General features: G+C 49.6%; 2 protein-coding genes across 2 annotated transcripts in view; one reads left to right on the top strand and one right to left on the bottom strand.

Annotated features, from left to right (window-relative positions):
* Positions 1-1451: 1451 nt before the first annotated feature.
* On the top strand, positions 1452-16152 carry LRRN4 (leucine rich repeat neuronal 4). Its single transcript, XM_060079262.1, has 6 exons — positions 1452-2109; positions 3965-4169; positions 9556-9693; positions 11218-12403; positions 14539-14662; positions 15929-16152. Exons 1-6 carry the CDS (start codon positions 1452-1454, stop codon positions 16150-16152), a joined length of 2535 nt encoding a protein of 844 aa, XP_059935245.1.
* CRLS1 (cardiolipin synthase 1) overlaps positions 15890-19082 on the bottom strand; it is a 21792-nt gene continuing 18599 nt past the window's right edge. The window contains exon 7 of the mRNA XM_060078919.1: positions 15890-17789. Within this exon, the coding sequence (XP_059934902.1) occupies positions 17702-17789 (88 nt within the window). The 3' untranslated portion in view covers positions 15890-17701. The remainder of the gene's footprint in view (positions 17790-19082) is intronic.

Below are 19082 nucleotides of genomic sequence, written 5' to 3'. Positions count from 1 at the left end.
TGAAGATGAGGGAGGGCTGGGGGGAGGTGCCATGCCCAGAAAGGGGCAGGGGCAGGCCCAGGAGACAGGCAGTGGGAGTATTGGCTGAAGACCACAATATCTCGGTAGGGAAGGAGGGGCTGCAGGGGCTGCGGTATCTGAGGATCCCTGGTGGGTGGGGCCAAGGCCAGGGGCATCTGGGAAACAGACCTCCTTCTGAAATTCAAAGTTGAGCTGCTAAGATACTGGCTCCTGGAACCTGTAAGACAAGACTGAAGACTGTAGACGGGCATCCAAGGCTGCCACACTCTGAAAGGACAGCTTCCAGGTGAGTATGACACACTGCTGGACACATGGACTCCTAGCCTCAGTTTCCAGGATATTTCTCACTGTCTTGACCCCCCAGCTAGCAAGGGGGAGGCCCTTCCCCTGGAGCCAGGGTGGTTGCTCAGGGACTTAGCAGTCAGCAGAGAGAGCTGGAGCAGGAATACACACCTGCAAAAATGAGGGGATGTCAAGCAGTGACCTCAAGGTCAGGACCTAGTTGGAAGTAGCTCTGCCACATCCACAGCAGCCCATGGCTGCCTGATCTATCCCTACCTGATCTCCCAGCTGCCCTGTGCAATCCTGGGTACTCCAGAAACTCCACATCTAGCAGCCCTCAGCCATCCCTTCTGGGCAGGGCTGACCTCAGGAGCCCTAGCTTTTGTTGGGACCAACATGGGATGAGGAAATGCTTGACTCCAGGTTCCCAAGCCCCACAGTGGTCTGTGGGCTCCCTTCTTCCCTGAAGGCAACCCTGAGTGCCCTCCCAAGAAAGAGATCCCAGGATTTAAAGTGTGACTTGCAAACTAGGTTACAGGCAAACTGGACTCACCTGTGGCTCCGCAGTTCTAAGGGGGAAAACTGGGGCAACTGAGTGTCGTTGGAACTAATAAAGTCTTCCTTAGGTCCCATGTTTATTATACCCCAGCAGAGCTTCCTCCCGACTGAGGCCATCCACTGGCGTGGTGTTACTAATATACGTTTATGCAGCAGCGTCTGCACACCTGGGGAGAATTTGCAAAGAGAAAGGCCACGTTCCCTTCCCCCCAGAAACTCATGGGATGGGGACAAGCAAAGGGAGAAGGTTGCTGGAAAGTTCAGGAGCAGATAAGGGAGGCCTTCCTCAGGAGGTCACCTGTGGGTGGAAACCCTCGAGTGAATGAGAGGGAAAGGCAAAGCTAGGGGGAGAAAGGGCAGGAGGTGCCTCGGGGTCCATGCGGGAGACGATGGGGCAAAGCAGGCAGGGACCAAGTCACCGCACATCTGGGGACGCGGGGGAACAGCCCCTCGCCCTTCAGGGAACATCCAGGGCTGGGCTATTCCTGGGGAAGAGGCGGCGGGGGTGGGGGCGGCGCATTTGCCCCTTCGTTCCGCGTTTCCGATGCATTTAATGGGTTGGTCCGCTGTTCTGTCTCCAGCCAAACGCTATGTGGTGGGCTCTGGTGCTGCTGCTGCTGCCGTCGACGGCGACGCGCCCGAGCCGGGCGGGGCCTCTCCAGAAGGCCCCAGTTTTCCAGCTCACTCACCAGGGTCCCTGGGGGAGCTGGGCCGGCAACGCCACGGTCTCGCCCTGCGAAGGGCTCCCTGCCGCGGGAATCACGACCCTGACCCTCGCGAACCGTGGCCTGGAGCGCCTGCCGGGCTGCCTGCCGCGTGCGCTGCACAGTCTCGACGGCAGCCACAACCTGCTGCGCGCCCTGAGCGCGCCCGAGCTCGGTCACCTGCCGCGGCTGCAGGTGCTGACGCTGCGCCACAACCGCATCGCCGCGCTGCTCTGGGGCCCCGGCGCGCCCGCGGGACTGCACACGCTCGACCTCAGCTACAACCTGCTGGAAGCCCTGCCGCCGTGCTTCGGGCCCGTGATGCCCGGCCTCCGAACGCTCGCGCTGGCCGGGAACCCGCTGCGGGCGCTGCAGACCGGAGCCTTCGCCTGCTTTCCCGCGCTGCGCCTGCTCAACCTGTCCTGCACCGCGCTGGGCCGCGGCGACCACGAGGGCATCGCCGACGCTGCCTTCGCGGGGGCTGGTGGCGCGCCCCTGGCTGCGCTCGAGGTCCTGGATCTCAGCGGCACGTTCCTCCGGTGCGGTGAGTGTGTCGAGCCCGAGGGGCCGGCGATCTGGGGAGAAAGGGCTGTGAACTTCCTCGAGGGGCGCTGCCCCTGGCGCCTGCTCACAAGACCACACAAAAAGACCCGCCCCGAGATTCCCCGAGCAGAGGGCACCCTGTTCGAAGCGCTGCACCAGGCTTCACTCCTTGAGTCCCAAGAGGTGGGGACGATTATCTCCGTTCTGCATGTGAGGGAACCAGGGCACAGAGAAAGGGGAATGGCTGGCCTGCGGCCTCCCAGGTCATTAGCGGTGCCTCCACATCCGAACCCAAGCGTTCTGGGTCCAGAGCCCACACTTTTAGCCTCTCTGTTCTGCTCCCCAGCAGAGCTGGTCAATGCTTGTAGAATGGGGAGTGGATGCAGCGCTTTGGGGCTGATGAATGGAAGAACTTGGTACCAAACATTTAGTTAACGTGAAGCACCTGATGCTCAGAGGATGCCTTCATTGATTTCTATTCAGTTGGCTAAAACTCTTTCTGTGAATGTTGAATTCTTCAATAAGACACAGGAGGGAGGTGAGAATACCTGTTTTCCTGTACTTGGCATGTTCTGACTCTGATTCACAAGGTTGGTGTTATTTAAAAAAAAAAACACTTCTCGTCTACACAGTAAGTCCCCTACATACGAAGGAGTTCTGTTCCTAGAACGTGCTCGTAAGTCCAATTTGTTGGTAAGCCCAACAAAGTCAGCCCAGGTACCCAACTAACACAAGCGGCTGTATAGTACTGTACTGTAATAGGTTTATAATACTTTTCACACAAATAATACATAAGAAACAAACACAAAAAATAAAGAAAAAATTTTTTAATCCTACAGTACACTACCTTGAAAAGTACAGTAGTCCAGTACAACAGCTGGCATACAGGGGCTGGCATCGAGTGCATAGGAAAGAAGACTCACTGACTGGAGGAGGGAGAGGAGGTGGGAGATGGTAGAGCTCAAGGGTCCCCAGCAACAGGAGATGGAGGGCAAGCTGCCATTTTACTCACGCCTGAAGTTGATAGCACAGGTTCTGCTTCCTTGCTGGATTCAATTCTATCTACCCTCTTAAAACAAAAATCCAGTGATATCTGAGTATTAGCTCTTTTTTTCTTATCATAGATGACATAGTAGCACTGGATTGCATTCTGAATGGCTGCTGCAAACTTCATGTACTGTTCTACACATTCCAGTCCTGTGCCTCAAAAACTAACAGCGCCTCGTCAAATAGAACTAACTTACATGATTGGACATGCAAATGCATGTTCACATCTTTGAAAGTTCACAACTTGAATGTTCGTATGTAGGGGACTTACTGTAATCACCTGTTCCGCCACCAACAAGAGAACAAAGAACAGGAAACAGGAGAAGGGGCACGTTCTCCACTTACTAGGAGAGCCACGAAATGAGGTTCCTGGGCCTCCTCCTGCCTCACTCCTCCTCTCCTTCCTTACATTCCTCAAAGGTTTCCCTTGCTCCTAGTAGGCATCAGAGTAAAGGCTGGGGTACTTCTGTGTGGGGTTTAACAAGAGGGTGGGGCAACAGTGGACTTGGAGACAGTGTCCTGGGGTCAAGCCCCACCCTGTCCCTTCCCCACTGTGTGGCCTTTCGCCAGTCATTGTCCTTTGCGGCCTCAGCCACCTGGGGCTGGAAAAGGAAGAACTGGTCATCTCCTAGGGCCCTTCCAGCTGAAATGGCTCATGCTTCTGAGATTCCCAAAGCTGCCCGCTGTACCCATGCTCTGCAATGACCTTCACCACTCACCTTGTCACTCTCGTTGTTTCCTTAATCCCGTGCCGGCCTCCTGGGTTTATGCCTTCCCAGGTAGTGGGCAGTTTCCCCTCTGTGTTTCAGTTCAGTCTGGATGGATCAGAGACCTGCCGAAGCTCACGTCCCTCTACCTAAGGAAGATGCCCAGGCTGAACAGCCTGGAGGGGGACATTTTCAAGATGACCCCTGACCTGCAGCAGCTGGATTGTCAAGATTCGCCAGCACTTACCTCTGTCCATACACACATCTTTCAAGACACGCCTCTCCTACAGGTCCTTCATTTCCAGAAGTAAGTGTTCCTGAAGCACGTGACTGAGTTTTGCCCAGTACACTAAGTTGAATAGGCATAACTATTTTATAGGATAAGCCAGACCTTACTTTTCCTTCCATTGCTCCTTCAAGGCCCCGCTGGGGTCTTGTTCCTCTTCATCCTTCGGGTGATATGGTGGGCACATCCTAGAGAGTCCATCCAGCCTAAAAACCAAGCAAATCAGTCCTGTCCAGAGTGATGTTAAAACTTCAAACTCTCATGCATGTTAAGTTTCCTTTAAGCCCAGGATGAGAAACTTGCAGTGGGAAGAGGAGTTGAGGGCATCAGGGTCTTCTCTATTTCTCCATCCACCTGCTTCCCCATGTGTTTATGCACGTCAGCAGCCCCTTCCAGGGCTTGAGCAGGTCCTGCTTGCACTGGGACCTGGGGGTGGTGCCGTCTGGCTCAGTGGATGTCCCAAGTGTCACTATATCCACCCTCCTTCCCAAGAGCACCTACTGTCCTGACTTCTAGCAGGAAGGGCGACGTCCCTTTGAAGATGATCCCAGGCCACCTCCTTTCCTGTGGGCCCACAGCTGGGCCCTGGGAAGCAAGCACTGTTGCCCCACCATCCCTCTCAATGTAGCCACTTCTCTTTTTTCTCTGCTAGCTCCGGAGTACTCACTTTGGGGCTTATCACAAGGGAAAATGACATAGAACATGCAAAGCACTTAGCTCAGTGCCTGGCGCATTGTGTGCGCTCTATAACATTAGTTAAGCTCATCACGGTGGTTGTGATGAAGGTGATATAATGATGAAAGTGATGGTGGTAGTGGTAACTCTGATGATGGTGAACTGGTGATAGGATGGTAATGGTGATGACGGTGGCAGTGGTGAGGATGTGGATGAGAGTGATATCATCGCTGGCTCAGACTCCTCTTTTGAGCTTCAGACTGATGCAGCGTTATTTAAGGTTATCAGGTATGGAACCAAACTGCCTGAGCTCAATCCTGACACCACCCACCACTTACTAGCTATGTGCGTTGGGGCAAGTTACCTAATGCTTCTGTGGCTCAGTTTCCTCATCTGTGAAATGGGGATAATGATCAAATCCTCCCCCCACTGCACTGTTGTGAGAGGAAATGTTTTGATAGGTGCCTAGAACAGCACCTGGCACAGAACAGGAGGTTTGTATTATTACTACTGGGCATCTTCACTGGATGTCTCATAGGTCTTTCAGGATCTAGCACACAGCTAGATACATGAGCCTGGAAATCATGGAAGGCCTGGGCTGGAGATCCCTAACTGAGCGCCCTCAGCACAGAGATGGTGGAGGAGGCATCAGGTGATGATGGCGGATGCTGATGGGGATAGTGGTGAAGGCACCAGTAACAATGACGCTGTTGAGGGCGATGGTGGTGGTGATGATGAGAGCATGGCCCTTGCTTTCAGCGAGTGCCCAGTTCTGTAGGCAGCGGACATCTGCCAATTGTCCTGATATGCTGGGATCAGTAACAGAGGCACACACCATGTACCGTGCTATAAGGCAAGTGGGGTTAACGATCAACTCCAGCAGACTGGAAGAAGAACATCATTGATCCATATCTTCAACGGTGAGTCCAAACTCACCAGGTGGAAAAAGGCAACCTAGACCCCAAGAAAAGCAGGCATACCTGGGTCAGAAGTGGTGGCTGCTTCCTCTCATCCCTACGCTTCTCAGTTCGCTGCAATCTGACCACCCACTTCAGCTTCATGATTGAATGGGACCAGTGGCATTTCAGCTGCTGCATCCAGTGGACACTTCTCTATCCATTGAGCCCTTGTTGAGTCTTTCCTCCCTCTTGACACTCTCTCCTTGTCCTCAGGATGTTGCCCTGGTGCTTCTCCATCCTTTCTGGATAGGCCTTCTTAAGGTCATTGGCTATTTCCACTTCTTATAACTTTTTCGCATGTCATTTCTCACCTTACATGCTTCCTCTAGCATTGTCCCCACACCCTTGTCTGATGCCATAGGATTTGGCAAAATGTGGGGTGTTGGTGACATTCATTCTCAGTGGAGCCAGATGGGAGTGGGTTGAAGAGTCAGTGCAGGTGTAGACGGATCTTAAGATTGGCTCCCCAGTTACCAGGTCCAGTCTGGTCTCCATTCCCAATAGCTCCTGTGCCAGCCCTTCCTACCCGCCCTGCAGGGCAGCTTGATATCAAGTTCTCATCATTCCCTACCCCAATAACCAAGAGCCTTCTAATCGGTGACTCCACCTTCAGAGGCCCATATGTTAGTGCAGGAAGTCTCAAACGTTTCTGTGCCATGGACTCCTGTGGCAGTCTGTGAAGCCTATGGGCCTTTCTCAGAAGAATGTTCTGATGTACATAAAGTAGGGTACGTACGTAGGATTCCAAAGAAACCAATTATAGTTAACAAAATGTTTTTAAATGTATGTTTTAGGAATATATGTGTGTGGGGTGTGTTTCTTTATTTAACACCGTAAATAACAAAATCCAGCAGCAGGTCCAATAACTTCCATAATTTTGATGATTATAAATGACAGAAAACTACTGAAAAGTGATATGGACATATCTGTGACTTGTTGGTGATTCACCTGTGATTTGCTGCCTTCTTTCGCCACTGTAGCAAATGGTAAATTTCAGCTAGAGGTCTGTGAAAGTAAAGAAGTAATATTCTCCATCCAAGTTCACAGACCCTGTCTCCAAGGACTTCAGGTTAAGAACCCTTGTAACCCAGTCACCATATTCAGCCAAGAGATCTGTCTAAATTGTAATCTGATTGAGTCTTAAGCCAAATGAGAACCTTTCCATGCTTTCCGTGGCTGGAGGGAAAGGTTTGACTCTCTGGCTGGCTCAGCCCAGGCCCCCACTGTACCCCACTGTGCTCCAGCTGGGGGAGGAGCCACTCCCAGAAGGCTGGGAGCTCTCAAGCCTCTGAAGCTCATTAACTGCCCTCTCCCCTGCTGGATCCTCTTCCCTCTTCTCAGCCCACCTTGCTTCTGGCTCTCCTTAGCTTACCCACAGCCTCCCCTGGGAGGCTATCTGTGATAGATGCTGGGGGACGTGTGCGTGCCCTGGCACAGCCAGCACCCTCTGAAGAAGGGGTGGCACCCTCCTGGCTGCTCTGCCAACCCGGCATGCCCAACACCATCCACAGTCCTCTCCGACAGCACTACATGCAGGAGGGAGATGCCTTTGGCAATATTTCAGCAAAAAAAGAGAAAAGGGATTGTTTAGAGGGCGAGGGGAAACTTCTTCCACACTAGGGCTCTGTCAGCTCAGATGCAGAGAACACCTAGGTGCCATCATGCGCCAGGATGTGATGCAGGTTCTCCCTCAGCATGTGGATGGCAAATGCAGCTTGTCTTTATCATATGCAAGTTGCACTGGATGGCAGAAAGGGCTGTCAGATAAGGAAAAGACTCCTTTTCCTTATTTATAAAATGAGTGAAATATTGGGAATTCCCTGGCGGTCCAGTGGTTAGGAGTTGGCGCTCCAGGTTCAATTCCTGGTGAGGGAGATAAGATCCCACAAGCACAGCCAAAAAAAAAAAAAAAAAAAAGTGAAATATTATCTACCTCATGATCAATGAGATAATGTTACCTGAACCACTAAGCAACGTTACTTCCCCCAAAATACGGTAATCCTTTTCCTCTCCCCTTCAGGCAAAAAGATGAAGTGCTAAGTAAACTCCCATCCTAAGATTCCTACTCTATCTCTGTGAATCCTGCTAAAAGCGAGCATTTGCATATATATACCCATATATGTGGGTACAGCTTAAGTTTCAATATAAATGGCACACACATATATTCAGTGCGCCACAGGGGATAACTGTCAGGTGCCCACTGGCCAGGAGTGTTAGAGCAGATCTGGGTGGTAGGTCCTTCCTTGCCCAGAACATCTGCATCTCCCCCAGAGCAGGAGGAGAAGGTGGATGTTTCCCAGGCAGATGGAGAAAAGCCAGCCTTTGATCGGAAGAGGCCTGTAGATAGAGTGTAACTCCTGTTGCTCATGATGCTCAGATTATAACTGAGAACATGTACAAGAGGCCAGGAGACTCCAGGAGTTGAGACAGTTGAGGCCAAACGCTCAGTGAGGCTCTGGGCAGAAAAAGCAGAAAACCAGGAGAGGACCTGCCATTGCTAGGTGTGGTACATTGTTTGCAAAAATAGCCCTGGTAATTCCTCCCATCCCTGTAGACACACCCCTTTGCAATGTACTTTACAGCTCCTCCCATCAGGAAGTAGAGTCTGTTCTCCACCCCTTGAAGCTGGGTGTGGCCATGTGACTTGTTTAGGCCAGAGGGACATTAGCAAATGTTAAATAAGCAGAGACAAAAGCAGATGAGCAAGTTGGGGCTCGCCCCCTCTTGCTGGTGGGGACTGGTCCACCACCATGTGTGCAAGCCTGCGCTAGCCTCCTGGGTGATGAGAGACACATGGAGAGAGGTCCCGGCAAACCCAGCTGAGGCTCCATATATGGGAGGCCATCCTAGATCTTTTAGGCCCAGCTGAGCTGGCCCAGAGCATAAAAATCACTGAGTCAACCCACAGAATCATGAAAAAGAATAAATATTTATTATTTTAAGCTAAGTTAGCAAGAGCTAACTGATACACTTCAGTGAGGCATCTTCCAAAGGACTGGTGTTGAGTGCCATCAGCTGCAGTTCAACTGCAGTAGTATACGTTCAAGAGTGTTCTCACTAATTAAGAATTTCTGCCATTTCTTGTGACTGGTCTATAATAACAATATCTTACTTTTTTAAAAAAATATCTTTTATTTTATTACTTATTTATTTTGGCTGTGTTGAGTCTTTGTTGCTGTGGGTGGGCGTTCTCTAGTTGCGGCCAGCGGGGCTGCTCTTCCTTGCAGTGTGTGGGCTTCTCATTGTGGTGGCTTCTCTTGTTGTGGAGCATGGGCTCTAGGCCCGCAGGCTTCAGTAGTTGTGGCACGTGGGCTCAGTAGTTGTGACTCGCGGGCTCTAGAGCGCAGGCTCAGTAGCTGTGGTGCACGGGCTTAGTTGCTCTGCGGCATGTGGGATCTTCCTGGGCCTGGGCTCGAACCTGTGTCCCCTGCATTGGCAGGTGGATTCTTAGCCACTGTGCCACCAGGGAAGTCCAACAATATCTTACTTTTGTGCAGAGATTTATATTTATAAACACTTTCATCATCACAGACTCTTTTTGATATAACCAGCAGGGAGGATTGTCTCCATTTGTTATGAGGGGTGATACTGACTGGGTTAGGTTTGTATCCCTACAAATGAAAAAAAAAAATCCAAGGTTATTAAGAGTTTGCTCAAAGCAATATCATCTAGCACCTAACAGAATGGATTTCCCATGATACCACCGTGGCTCTCTGGGTATAGTTTTGACCTGATTATAAAAGACTGACTTAATAGATTTTTGTGCATTTCAGCTGCAACTTGAGTTCCTTCCCTCCTTGGAACCTGCATTCCTCCCAGGTCCTGTCCATCAGCCTCTTTGGTAACCCCCTCACTTGCAGCTGTGAGTTGTCCTGGCTCCTCATGGATGCAAAGAGGATTGCCCTAAGCAGGTAACACATTTACAAAGCAGACGACTGAGGGGTGAGGGCCTGCCCTCCGGAGCTAAAGTTCTCACAGCTCATATCTTGCTCATGTAACCATGCTGGACAGGTTGGCAGTGCTGGGTGGGGCGGCCGTTCCCCATGTAGTCACACTCAAGAACCCAGGACATAGAGGCTCTACTTCCCTCCAGGCCAGCCAGAGGGGCAGAGAGCGTGGAGGACCCCCCCCCCCCCCCCCGACTCAGGAGGTTTTAATGGGCCAGGCCAGGAGGTGGAGCTCACCACCGTCACTCACATCCCATTGGCCAGATGTCACTAAGCAGGCCACGCCTACTACAAGGGAGGCTGGGAAATGTAGTCTAGCTGTGTGCCCGCTAGGAAAAGAAAGTGGGAGAAGTGAAGAGCTAGCTTGTCTCTGCTAAAGCGGAGTTATCATTGCTTATTTTACAAACAAGCGAATTGGGGCCCAAGGAAGAGAGGTACTTGCTTAGATTCACATAGCCGCTGGGTGGAGGAGGCAGGATCTATATCGTCTTCCAAAAATGTGCTCTTAACCACTGGGCCCCACCGAGTCCCCAAAACGGGGCCTGGCCTCTAAGTCCAGGGCCAGTGGGCTTATAGAGCTCTCTCGTGAGACAGGAGAAAAAGAATTCCTATGGAGACTTCCCATTGGCTGCTGGCTGGAGAGTTGTTTTGCAGTGGGGAGCCATGCCCAGGCCGGCCACCAGGAGAGGATGGGGGCTGGGGACACCTCTGGTCTTGAGCACCCTCAAACCACCTTCACCAGCTAATCTGTTCTCCTTACAGCTCACTTTGAGAGCCCTGTCCTGTGGGGTTCTTTTCTCACCTCTCACGCAAGCCTGGATATCAAGTGGGGCTCAGCCTGCCCCCCTGACCCCTTCATGTTGCCTCTGGCACCCAGGCCCTTTGCAGTGAAGGGTCTTGCTCTGGTATGAATGAAAAGGTTGAGAGTACTTACTACCGTTGATTTTGGCTGTGACTTAACCTCTTTGTGCCTCTACCTCCTCATCTGTAAAATGGGGATAATAGTGCCTACTTCATGAGGTAGTGCAGACTAGATTGGTTCCTACAGTGAAGTGTTAGCAATAGTCCCTAGCATGCAGCGAGCACTCAAAAATGTTAGCTAGGATGAGTGTTGTTACTAGTACTCACCACTAGGAGGCAGACAGGTGAGAATAAGATGGCAGACCACACTTCGAGCATCTGGACTGCCCCTCACCGGGCTCACCCTGGGTTTTGGCTCTGCATTTACTAGCCACGCTCTCTGGGGCAGTTCGTCCCTCTTTCTGAGTTCCCATTTTCTTCTCTGCACAATGGGAGTGATGAGGGGAGCCTCCTACACAGGTTGCCCTGAAGGTCACTGGGGTGACCCATGTTGCATGTGTACCACATGGTACCTGTCAGATGTGTAACAAGGATTGGGAGAGGGATTATCTGCACTGAGGACTCAAAGCCCAGCACAGAAGCAGCCCTGATGCCAAATACCTTCTAACCAATTGGCCTCCCCTCTAGGGCAGCAGACACTGTGTGCACACCAGCTGCAGGATCCGGTGGCACCTTCTCAGCCCCTCTTTTGCTGTCCCAGCTGCCAAGTGTGTGCCGTTCGGACCAAAACACCACCTTCCTTGATTCCAACCCACCCTCCTCAGTCTTCTCCACCCACACACCATCTACACAGGGTCCCTCCACCCTGCGGAGCACAGTCCCCTCTACCCAATCTGCGGGAGGCCGACAGAGTGTCGTCACCAAGGCGCCCTCCCTCCCTGTGGATTCCCCCACGCGAGCGGCGGGGCCACGACACAGCCTTGCCGAGGACGGGGCCGTTCCCTCCACTACTGTCTCTCCAGCAGGTGCCAGCAACTCTGGCAGCGCACCTAGGGCTGCGAGCACAGCCGGGACGGAGCACCAAGAACATGCTGCCCGGCTTGTCCTGGAACCTACTATCTCAGCTGCCTCCACCCCATGGGCCAGCAAACACCCTGGTCTCTCCCCTACCTCCTGGAACCCAGGGAGCACGCCTCAGCCCGCCCCGGGGACACGGGCCACCCCGCGGGCTCCCCACCCGCCTCCTTCCGAGGGCGGGATTCCGGTCTTGCTGCTGGACTCCAGTGAGGAGGAGGAAGAGAGTGGGAAAGAGGAGGTGCGGGCGCCGCCCCGGGATGAGCCCTGCGATTACCACCCCTGCAGGCACCTCCAGACGCCGTGCGCAGAGCTGCAGCGGCGCTGGCAGTGCCGGTGCCCCGGCCTCAGCGGGGAAGACACCCTCCCGGACCCCCCCAAGCTGCAGGCGGTGGCCGAGACCACTGACACGTCGGCGCTAGTGCGCTGGTGCGCCCCCAACTCGGTGGTGCGCGCCTACCAGATTCGCTACGCGCCCGAGGGCCGGCCGGGGAACCAGTCGGTGGTGGGGGACGTCTGCGCCACCGCGCGCCAGCACGCCCTGCACGGGCTGTCTCCAGCCACCGCCTATCGCGTGTGCGTCCTGGCGGCCAACGGCGCGGGCCTGAGCCGGCGTGGGGCGTGCGCCGCCTTCAGCACCGGGCGCAGCCCAGCGCTCGTCGCGGCCGGGCTGGGTGCCGCGGGCGGCCTGCTGCTCGTCAGCACCGCGCTGCTGGCCGCCGGCCTCTGCCGCCGGGGCCGGACGCCACGCTTCCCGAACCGCCGCACGCAGCTGCTGGCCTACCGCAACCCCGCCTTCGCCGCCGAACCCGCGCCGCCCGCCCCTGCCTCTCTCCCGCGGGCGCGCGATCGCTGAGCACCCGCCGCCTGCGCGAGGAGAAGGCGGTACCCGGGTCCCGAACGGCCAGTCGGCCCCGAGCGTCTCTCCCTCGGGCGAGGCCCGCGCTCCTCAGGCACACGTGGCACTCCCCGCGCTGAGTACCTCATCCCCGGGAACCTCTCTGCCTTCCCTTCCTGCTGCTTCTCTCTGTTCCCAGAAACGTGATGGTTCATGCTGCCGGGCATCCCTGTGTGTGGTTTTATTGGGGTTTTTCAGAAGTCAGTGCCCCTCAACGTCCGGTAGAATAAATAGAATTGTGTGTGGAAGTAGGAAGAGAGAAAACAAATGGCGCAATGCGGCCGCTTTTCTCATATTGGAAGCGACATCCTCAGGTCATTTCAGAGAAGTTCCCTCATGGTCAAGCTCTGGCTAAGGGTCCTGTTATTAAAGGGAAAGACTCCAGTGGATTCTCATCACCCCCTCCCCCCCACAGTGGATTCTTAACCTGAGAACCGGTTATGTTCCCTGAGGCCTTGCGGGTTCATTAGTTCATTTCAGGGTACAGTAGCAGGTGTGCTTCTAGCTTTAAACTGCAGTCTTCCGGGAACATCTGTGAAACACGGGGAAGGCTGTCCTTTCAAACTCAGTTTTTGCTGCATTTCACCTATGTGAACTCCTTTTTTAAGGAAGCATAATAATAAGCTCACTTTCAGGAAACTTTTTTTTTTTTTTTTTTTTTTTTTTTTTGCGGTACACGGGCCTCTCACTGTTGTGGCCCCTCCCGTTGCGGAGCACAGGCTCCGGACGCGCAGGCTCAGCGGCCATGGCTCACGGGCCCAGCCGCTCCGCGGCATGTGGGATCTTCCCGGACCGGGGAATGAACCCGCGTCCCCTGCATCGGCAGGCGGACTCTCAACCACTGCGCCACCAGGGAAGCCCCAGGAAACTTTTTTTTTTTTTAAGAGAGAGAAGAAATAAACGGAAAACCTCAAGGCTCTGGCAAGAGGCCAAAGCATTTCTCTGCTCAAATTGCGTCAAACTTTTTTTGTATTATTCATATCTGACTGTGGGCTATGTCTCACTACACCTTTTTTTTTTTACTTCTATACAAACTTAGGGGGGAAAGTGACTTTATTAAAGTGGGGGTCATATATCTAGATTTTAATTTTCTACGTTAGCATTTATGTAAGTTTCCTGTGGCCACCGTAACAGGTTACCACAAACTGAGTGGCTTGAAACAACAGAAGTTAATTCTCCTACAGGTCAGGCCAGCCAGAAATCCGCAGTCAAGGTATTAGCAGGGTTGGTTCCTTCTGGAGACTGAGGGAGAACTATTCCATGCCGGCCCCCCTCCCCCTACTGCCCCCACCCCTCCGCCCCAGTGTCTGGTGGAAGCCAGCAATCCTTGGGTTCCTGGGCTTACAGATGCATCACTTTTATCCATGCCTCCTTGTCTTGTGACAGTCTCTGTCTCATGTGTCTAAACACCCCCGCCCCCTTTTTCCATTCTTTTCTCCAGGCTTATTGAGATATAATTGACATATAACATTGTTTAAGGTATACAATGAAATGATTTGATACTCCTATATATCGAGAAATAATTAAAATAAGGTTAGTGAACACGTCTGTCACCTCATATAGTTATCCTGTGTGTGTATATGAGTGTATGTGTGGTGAGAACTTTTAAGATCTTAGCTACTTTCTAATAGTACGGTATTGTTAACTGTAGTCATCGTGAACTTGTAACTGGAAGTTTGTACCATTTGACCACCTTCACCCATTCTCCACCCCACCCCCCACCCTTAGGGACCACCAATCAACTCTGAGTTGGTTTTTTTAGATTTCACATGAGATCATACTGAATTTGTCTTTCTCTTTTTTCAGTTAGTATAATGCCCTCAGGGTCCATCCATGCTGTTCCAAATTGCAAGATCTTTCTTCTTTATGGTTGAATAATATTCCACTGTATATTTACTTTTTCTTTATCCATTCATCCACTAACACTTAGGTTGTTTCCATGTCTTGATTACTGTAAATAATGCTACAATGAACATGGAGGTGAAAATATCTCTTCAAGATAATGATCTTATTTCCTTTGGATATGTACCCAGAAGTCAAATTTCCCTCTTCATATAAGGACACTAGGCAGTGGCTTAAGGCTCACCCAAATCCAGTATGACCAGCCTAACCTGATTACGTCTGCAAAGACCCTATATCCAAACCAGGTCACATTCACAGGTATTGGGGTTAGAACTTGAACAATATCTTTGAGGCACAATTCAACCCACAACAGCACTTACTTCTATTCTAAGAGAGAGAGAAAAAAAATCAAGTTTGATTTCCATGTATCTTTTGTTTCCATGACATGCTGCAGCACAAAAACCATGCTGCAGAAACTAAGCATATCCAAGTTTGACCTGAATAACTGAACTGTATTTCTAGGTGAAGTTTTGAAAAGGCTTCCCAAAATTCTGAGGTGGATCCCTAGTTTCATCACATATGTAACCAAGAGATATGAATGATTTAAAAGATACCTACCAGCTCCAAATTTAAAATTGCAAGGCAAAAGTCCAAAATGTGACTAACATAAAAGCCCTCAGGCATGTAATTAAATTATCCCAATGCCATTTTTAGTTCAATATCAAGATTGAGGGACCTTCCCTGGTGGTCCAGTGGTTAAGACTCCACACTCCCAATGCAGGGGGCCCAGGTTCGATCCCTGGTCGGCGAACTATGATCCCACATACCGCAACTAAGCCCGCATGCCACAACTTCTGAGCCCGTGCGCTCTAGCTGCCTGTGTGCTGCAACTAGAGAAGCCTGCGAGCCGCATCTAGAGAGCCCGTGCACTGCAAGGAAGACCCAAAACAGACTTAATTAATTTAAACAATATTCCTTAAAAAAAAAAAAAGACCGAGTCTGTTATGTGGAGGCATCAAAATGAATTTGTCTTGCTTGGAGTCGGTATGCATGAATATACACTCAAACATACCTAATACAATTTCAATGTTTTATAGACCAGCAGAATTTATGTCTTATAGCAATCCAGTATCCAAAAACCTACAGGTTGAGGTGGAAAAAGTCTATTAACCAGAACCAGATTAAGACTTTGATACTAAAGAGACTAGGGACCCAACCCGTAAGTCACTCCAAATAGTATCAACACTAGACCATAAATAAGCATAACAAGACACAAAATTCTGATTTTTCCCCTACTTTATTTCAAGTTCTCCCTTTTTTTTTTTTTTTTTTTTTTTTTTTGGCGGTACACGGGCCTCTCACTATTGTGGCCTCTCCCATTGCAGAGCACAAGCTCCGGACGCGCAGGCTCAGCGGCCATGGCTCACGGGCCCAGCCACTCCACGGCATGTGGGATCCTCCCGGACCGGGGCACGAACCCGTGTCCCCTGCATCGGCAGGCGGACTCTCAACCACTGCGCCACCAGGGAAGCCCCAAGTTCTCCCTTTTTTAAACATAATTTTTGTGTGCTCATACTTTGCTAGTGCTGAGACGTGGTCAACGTCCCTCTTGGGTGGTCCAGCAATGGGACTTCCACCTCAAGCCTCACTGCATCCCAGGCCGCTATGAGACATTACAGGAGGTTCCCAAAGGGGAGAGTGGCCAGCTTCACACCACCCTTCTCTCACCCCCTTCCACTGGATTCCTTAGCAGTGTCCCTGGCTGCAGGCTTCAGTGTTTTCCAAGCCAAGGATGGCTCAGCAGCTAATCTGGGAACAAGGAAGCCAGGACCAGCAGGCAACAAGGGGCACACTGATCCAAGGATGCCACAACCAAGAGGCATGAATTTTGCTTATAACTTCTCATTTTAACACAGCTCAATAGGCTATGTTTAGATAATCTCACTGTATGAGTCCATGTTACACTTAGGTTAGACCTCGGGACAATGAGCAGCAACAGGCCTCCACTGTTAAGAGGAGGCAACCGGCACCAGTCACTTGTCTTCCTCTCCCTGCATCTTGCATTCTCTTAAACATGACAGTGTAGCAAGAATAGGACTTTTAAGTCAGATGATCCCAAACCAATTATTTTTACAATGTTAAGTGCAAGTGATATATCTGAACGGACTTTATGAATCAGAAAACTTCTGCAACAGCAGACGACCGTGGAACACAGACAACCCAAATTGAAGGTCACTTTTTTCCGGCTCTTTTATTCCTTTAACATCTCAACAAAAGAAGATTCCCCAAAGCTTAAAAAAACCTTTGAAAAATATAATTTCATATTATTTACATAACATATGAGTACAGGTCCCAATATCATACAAACATTGTTATGTTAGAGATACAGTGGGAAGGCATGATGTAACTCACTGCCTCTTGGATGGCTAGGGTAACAGACATGTTTTCATTTTCCAACTACCTTTGTCACTTATTATCCTGATGCATAAACTATTAGGCACCTGAGAGGTTGGAAGACTTCTGAACATGAACTTCAGTACCTTCTATTTTGATCTTATTTATTATTTTCAAAATTTACTTCATTTTAAATCTCTTTACAAGTTTACTTCATCCACAACTAAGCTACCTTTATAGTCACTATCTGAAACAATCAAATATTAACCACATGTACTGTTAATGTGTGCACAGCTCTAAAAGTCAAACAAACAACTGTGCAGCCAAGTTGTACAGGATGTGTATTTAAACCCAGGAAATTCTCTAGTGCTTTGTGAGCAATCTACATTCTATTAAAGTGACAACTCTTCAGTTTCCATGCTCTAGACTGTTTTTTGTTTTACGTATCAAAAAATGACTGACAATAATTGGAATAATTGCTACTTATAAATTAATCAAGAAACCTAAGATAAAAAAATCTAGGGGCTTCCCTGGTGGCGCAGTGGTTGGGAGTCTGCCTGCCAGTGCAGGGGACACGGGTTTGTGCCCTGGTCCGGGAGGATCCCACATGCCGTGGAGCGGCTGGGCCCGTGGGCCATGGCCGCTGGGCCTGCGTGTCCGGAGCCTGTGCTCCGCAACGGGAGAGGCCACAGCAGTGAGAGGCCCGCATACCGCCAAAAAAAAAAAAAAAAAAAAAAAAATCTAAATTATAGTTTTACTTGTATTTAAAAATACACTGGAAATTCTGCATATGCCCATGATCAAGCTTATTTTCAATGCATATTACTTAAATTTTGATGACATGGTTTGTTCTGACAAGTCCTTTTTCAAGCTGAACACCAAAAAAGGAAACTCCCGTAGATTTCCACTGGCCCTGCCGCCGATGATGTACATTGCTTCCTTGCTAATGATGATGGATGACTTTCATCTGCCTTTTATCACCTGAACAGTTTTCCGACCATAATGATAATAACTGTAAGCTGATGCAGCTGTGGTAAAAGCTGTAAGACACCTTTTATGGAAGGAAAGAAATAAAATTTAGTCTAAACTCTTAAAAAATGCTAACTATAAGAATCATAAAGAATACATTTAAAAGAGTTGTTTCAAAGTAAAAAAGCCTGTGGTGGTGTAATTATTTTTTAACAAGAATTTAAATATACTGCTGTTCTTTAAGACTTCATTTGAATCAGTAATGTCAAACAGAATTAATCTAGTTAATCAGTCTGAAAAAAATAATAATAGCAATTGTCATTTTTTTAGCCAGACCTTATTCTAGGTTGTTTTATTTTCACAGCAACCTCATCTTACAGAGGAAACAGTGCCCCCAGAGAGCTTGCTCAGGGCCACAGAACTATGAGTCTGGCTTGGTTCCAACTCTAGAGCCCTTGTGCTCCTCCCACTGTTCCACGCTGCTTAAGAGGGTTAGTTTTAGAAGCTATTTCTTACAGATCTTGGGAATTCTAATATCTGAGTCATTTTAAATAAAATTCATCTTTCTTTATTGATATTTCCTTAAAATTAAGGAGAATCAGATTAATCAGATTCTCTTTGAAATGACATGAGTGACACTTAGGGCTTGCTGAGTGCCTGCAGCCAACACGTTCCTTTTTGGTGCACACGTGTGCTTCTGTTTCCACCAGGTGAGGTGTAGGCTCAGCAAGACTCTGTTTGATCCCAAAACTGTTTATGCCAGTTTGATATCCTAAATTCACACATAATGAAACATACAGGTGGGAAGAGTCACTATTTCTGAGAACGAAGCTGAAGGCTTTGGAAAGGCTGGATATCATGGCGAGTTGCTAAAAATTACTGTCAGAGTAAGTAGACAATGTAATTGTTAAAATACTAGAGAAAATGGTAAAAATCTAGAAAGTTTCTATACTCTGCTTCATAAATGTCTTACATTCTTGTATCACTTTAAAAGAAGCAGAACATGAAAATCAAAGAGGTTGTATTATGGATGCAGTTTTTTGCAAGAAAGAAAAAAATCCCACTGATGAGCCTATAATCAAAGAAAAGGCATTGGGCCTTTATCAGAAGACGTAGGACAAATCAGAATGAATTGTACGATTATATATTTTAGAAAATAAAATGTCTAGCGTGTGTATCATTTTTAAAGCTTTTTAGCTTAAATGACTTTAGTTAACCAACTATTTTCTGGCTCAGACTGCATCAAGAAATGTTTTAATTATCGAGTTAAAAGTAGAGTCAAAATACAGTGCTTTAGTATCAGTGTGGCATAAAGTATGAATGTGACACATTTTCAAGGCTATACATAACCTTAATAAAGCTCAAACTCCTTTCT

Source organism: Mesoplodon densirostris, chromosome 16, assembly GCF_025265405.1.
Source record: "Mesoplodon densirostris isolate mMesDen1 chromosome 16, mMesDen1 primary haplotype, whole genome shotgun sequence".
Taxonomy (NCBI): domain Eukaryota; kingdom Metazoa; phylum Chordata; class Mammalia; order Artiodactyla; family Ziphiidae; genus Mesoplodon; species Mesoplodon densirostris.
Note: the sequence above shows the minus strand (reverse complement) of the source record. Positions and strands in the feature narration are given on the sequence as shown.

Excerpts from the sequence above, each read along its gene's own strand:
- LRRN4 (XM_060079262.1), top strand. The coding sequence starts at position 1,452 with ATGTGGTGGGCTCTGGTGCTGCTGCTGCTGCCGTCGACGGCGACGCGC. Across the intron at positions 2,110-3,964 it reads CGGCACGTTCCTCCGGTGCG|TTCAGTCTGGATGGATCAGA; the intron begins GTGAGTGTGTCG and ends TCTGTGTTTCAG. Across the intron at positions 12,404-14,538 it reads CCTACCGCAACCCCGCCTTC|TCAAATTTCCCTCTTCATAT; the intron begins GCCGCCGAACCC and ends TGTACCCAGAAG.